General features: G+C 36.5%; 1 protein-coding gene across 1 annotated transcript; it reads right to left on the reverse strand.

Moving 5' to 3' along the window:
* Positions 1-513: 513 nt before the first annotated feature.
* On the reverse strand, positions 514-3,534 carry LOC107746944 (anti-apoptotic protein NR13-like). The gene is made up of 2 exons (XM_016561302.1): positions 3,093-3,534; positions 514-1,258 (listed from the first exon to the last, which is right to left on the reverse strand). The coding sequence occupies exons 1-2, from the start codon at positions 3,498-3,500 to the stop codon at positions 1,136-1,138; spliced, it is 531 nt and encodes a 176-aa protein (XP_016416788.1). The 5' UTR covers positions 3,501-3,534; the 3' UTR covers positions 514-1,135.
* Positions 3,535-4,707: the final 1,173 nt, after the last annotated feature.

Below are 4,707 nucleotides of genomic sequence, written 5' to 3' on the forward strand. Positions count from 1 at the left end.
AATCAACCCACAATTTGGGGTTTATATGACACTACGTTAACCTTGCTTTCTAGAATACCTCCAAGAAAGTGAAAATTTGGCCATCATCATGCAGGTTTGTAAAATCTAACTGCATTTAGCATTTTAGGTTTCAGAAGGCCCCTTTCTAGCCCTATAATGTGCTATTCCTGTATGCTTTACATGGACTACTTGTCTATGCACCTAATTAGAAACGCTGAGAATCTCAAGGGCTTTGTAATAACACATCTTGTGGCAATTATGCAACAAATACTTGCGTTGCAAAATGAATTGTGCTCTGTAATTTCAGGACAACAAAACATGTGGGCACTTACATATTAGAGAAGCAATCATAAACAAACAAATTCTCATTTATATCATTTACATACAAAATAAAACCTTAAGTACAAAACAAAATTGTTTCACAGGAAAATTATTTTATTAAGAAGTTAATAAATAAAAATGCAAAAATATGTTTTGTCAATTGTTGGGAATTGCCTAAATAGTAATAATTTGTACTCAAGAGGTAAATAAATACATTTACAACGTAAACTTACAATGGGCAAAATATCACAGAGATGTTTGGAACCAAACAAGCTAGCACCTTTAAAACAAATGACTTCCAAGATGAAACTGAGAGACATCCTAAAGGTGTAAATGATCATATGTAAACCACTAGTCAAGGCAAAAAGTGGTCTAACAAAGAGAATCGCTCTGTTATTACAAAATATATGCATTTTGTCTCTAATGCGTTACAGTGGTTTCTGACACAACTGCGATCGGTGGGTGTCTTGTTTTCAGACTGAAAGAAACTTTACAAACAATAAACTCACAAACTGTAAATACTATCTAAACTAACATGATTTACACAGGAACAAGTGACAAAAGCAACTATAAAATAAAAAGCACCATGTTAGATATGCAAAGATTTAGAACGTCCATCCTTTTCTCCTGAAGGCCATGTGAAGAGTGTACAATCAACATGAATGACTGTTTGCTGTAATTACAGGCGTGGACATGGAAAAAAATGGGCAAAGAACCTGAAGACCAGAACGGTTTTGACTTATAGTCATATGACAGAAAACAGAACGCAGGTGTGTTGTGTGTGAAAGAGAGAGAGCGAGAAAACCTAAAATCATTAGCGTACTAAGAGAAAGGTTAGACCAGCTAAACCCACTCCTGCTGCTGCAAACAGTGCCGTCTTCATCGAAGACTCTTGGTTCAGCTGTCTTGCGGTGTGGAAAAACCTGCAGAAACCCTCCTACAAAAGACAGGACAGATCAGGATGAGATTCACATTTTGCTTCCCACACCCATATGATACAGTTAGATCAGTATGTTGGACCTCATTAGACAAAGTAGCTAAAATGTCAACAATATGCAGAGATATTACATAATAACACAGCCTGCGCTTACTCACTCGGAACATATGAGAGCATTACATAAACCTGCTCTCAGGAGGAGCGGCACATACATCTTTAACAATATTTCAAATTACCGTATTGTCCCGAATATAAGACGATGTTTTTTTCTTGGAAATACATCTGAAAAAACGCGGTCGTCTTATATTCAGGGTCTAGACTTTGACATGTCAATAATACACCCACAACAATAGGTGGCGCCAAATACGCATAAAACGAGTGTGCCATGAAATACGTAATGTAATGCGTGTTGTAAAGAGCGCAAGTAAAAACAAAAGAAGCAGAAAACCTTACAGCTGCATGAGTCATGACTGTCACGTTAGCCTGATGGGACCAAACTCTCTTTGTGATTTTAAAACGTAAGACAGTAACCAGATTTGAAGACTACAGTAAGATTGAACTTCTACTGTTAATAAGATTTTGGTAGGCTACTATTAGATGGATAGCCTAAATGTCCTAATTCAAATGGGCTACCTGTTTTGTTTTTTTAATGGTATATCAAAAAGTGAATATTTTTTAAATGTGATTGTTGGTACATTTGACCAGTTTTTACCATACTTTCAAAACAAAAATTAAAATAGGAAAAATATGCAATATGAAAATAATTGAAGACAAAATGTGTTTTACTGAGAAAAAACTAGATTTGGTTTTTAAAAAGCCTTTTTCCAAAAGGTACATCTGGAAAAAGGGGGGTCGTCTTATAATCAGGGTCGTCTTATATTCGGGCCAATACGGTAAATGTTCCTCAGAGCTGTGGAGTAGTGGATAATGCACATGTTTGATACTCACATTTTCTCAGTTTCAAAATCTAGTGAGCTGCCTAACAAAACAGCATACTGTATACTGCTTTGGCCAAATGTTTCTGACATAATCCACGCACTCCCGACAACAGGACAAAATGGAAGAGTACAGGAACTATCACTTTGACATGTCCTATTAAAACTGCTCGTTTTTTCTCTCTGTACAGCCTTCAGAAGGATCCCAGTGTCAGGAATAAGCAGATAGTGGATTTTTAATACACGGCATAAATATTAAATTAATACACGGCATCTTGGATCACGTCAAAAGATTTTAAGTTTGTTCAGAGCATTTGACTGCAGATTGTTTTTGTAAACAAGGCACAGTGTAATGGACAATTCGCAAATAAACTTCTGTTGAAAGAAGCAGCAGCCAAACGTATTAGATCTGACAGCCGCTGCATCGCAAACTATAACTAAACAATGTAATAAAGCTTTGTCACTCTCTAATTGACAAAAACAGGACGGCCACAAGAAGGTATAGCCTACACTGCACTACTCCAAAAACTAGACCAGCATATCACTGCAGCACCTTCCAAATTCAGTTTACAATGTGCATATTGAAGTATACAGGTAGGAAAAGCTCAAAGAGATTGTGGTATCAAACACGGTAGAAAATAGGCTAGGTTTCTGAGAGCACAAACGAAAGATCAAACGATGCACTTTAAGCACCCACGCAGTCTCAAATTAAACCAGAACTGATGTAGAAAAAACCCCTCACTAAATGCCTCGCTAAAAGTTGAAACTTGACAACTACACAGGGTCTTCCTACTACCTACACGTCAACGCTCTACTGCACAAACAAAAATATTATGGCTTTAAAACCATCATTTACCAGCATAAAGGCCTCTGCCCCAGTCTACACAGCTAATGCTTACCCAGCCTCCGTTTTCCACCAGCCAGTCCTGTTTTTCCCCTCCAAGGTAGTCAGCGATGGTCTCGGCCAGTCTCCGGGAGCACTTGGAATTCTCTCCTCTGGACAGGAGCTCACTAGCCAGCACTCCAGTGAAAGTAAAGATGGAGACCACCCTCCCCCAGTTCAGTTTCCCATCTCCCACCAGTTCCCTCATGACGCTCTGCAGACACTTGCTGGGATCTGATCCGCAGGTGTCCAGGAACTCCTGGGAGAGGGATCGGAATTTGGTTCTGTGCTGCTGCTCCATCTCTTTGGCCAGGTATCTCATGGCCTCTGCTGACTCGCTGGGAGGAGTCTGTTGGATCCCGCTGCAGAAGCTGATGTAATCTTCTGCCAGCAACAAAGTCTGTTCCCTCAACCAACAGGACATTTTCTAAAAAAAAATAAAAAAGGCAGGGTCATAATACATTAGACCGTTTTTTTTTTTAATATTAAAAATGTTGTTTATCAATAGCCCATCTGAATTAGGACATTTAGGCTATCCATCTAATAGTAGCCTACCAAAATCTTATTAACAGTAGGAGTTAAATCTTACTGTAGTCTTCAAATCTGGGTACTGTCTTACGTTTTAAAAGCACAAATGGAGTTTGGTCCCATCAGGCTAACGTAAGGTTTTCTTTTTCTTTTGTTTTCACTCGCGATCTTTACAACACGCATTACATTACGTATTTCATGGCACACTCGTTTTATGCGTATTTGGCGCCACCTATTGTTGTGGGTGTATTATTGACATGTCAAAGTCTAGACCATGAATATAAGACGACCGCGTTTTTTCAGATGTATTTCCAAGAAAAAAATATCGTCTTATATTCGGGACAATACGGTACTTTCCTTTCAATATTTCTGATCCACAATGATTTTCTGTTTTCAGTATTACGACACTATAAAATGTAATAATTGACGGTCTTCATTGATTCCCGAAGAATTGTAACTTGCGTAAAAAATCTCAGTAAAACTCACATTTGAATATTTTCCAATTACGTTTTGATTAATATTTATTTATTTATTTTAATTTTTTAAGTGTGTGTTTACATTTCAGTTTTTAACTCGTTTATCACACGGTATAAACACTCAAACACACACACAAACATAAAAACAGGAAAATACTTTTAATTCTCCAGAATACAGTGGCAATATTTTATAAACACCAAACAATAGTAAACATATAGTGTATATTTTCAGGAAACTGCTAACAATACTGATGTGGACAAACAAATCAATCAGCTAATTGTGATTACTAAATGCTGATTATATTACACCTGATATGAAAAAACACGTACTTTAAACACTTACCTATATTTTTTGAAATTCTAGTGCAAGCAAAACTCATTCATGAAAGTACATTTCAGACTTCTAGATATATACGTATTTGATCTAGACCAAATGCACAAGTAGGCCTACTGAAATCAATTCTCTTTAAATCATTACCATAAAATATACCTACAAAAGTATAGATAATTATATTAAAACATTTACGTTTTTAATTAAAAAAAATATTTTACAAACTAATGCTTGAACGGCAATCCTTTTCAAAGAGTGTATTTTATATATTATTATTATATATATGTATACATATA

The sequence above is a fragment of the Sinocyclocheilus rhinocerous genome, unplaced genomic scaffold, assembly GCF_001515625.1.
Source record: "Sinocyclocheilus rhinocerous isolate Xijiao unplaced genomic scaffold, SAMN03320098_v1.1 scaffold138, whole genome shotgun sequence".
Lineage (NCBI taxonomy): Eukaryota > Metazoa > Chordata > Actinopteri > Cypriniformes > Cyprinidae > Sinocyclocheilus > Sinocyclocheilus rhinocerous.

What these genes read in the sequence shown, in the direction of transcription:
- LOC107746944 (XM_016561302.1), bottom strand. Translation starts at nt 3,500, where the DNA reads ATGTCCTGTTGGTTGAGGGAACAGACTTTGTTGCTGGCAGAAGATTAC. An exon ending in TGGTGGAAAACGGAGGCTGG is followed by an intron (nt 1,259 to 3,092) that starts GTAAGCATTAGC and finishes TGTCTTTTGTAG; the next exon opens with GAGGGTTTCTGCAGGTTTTT.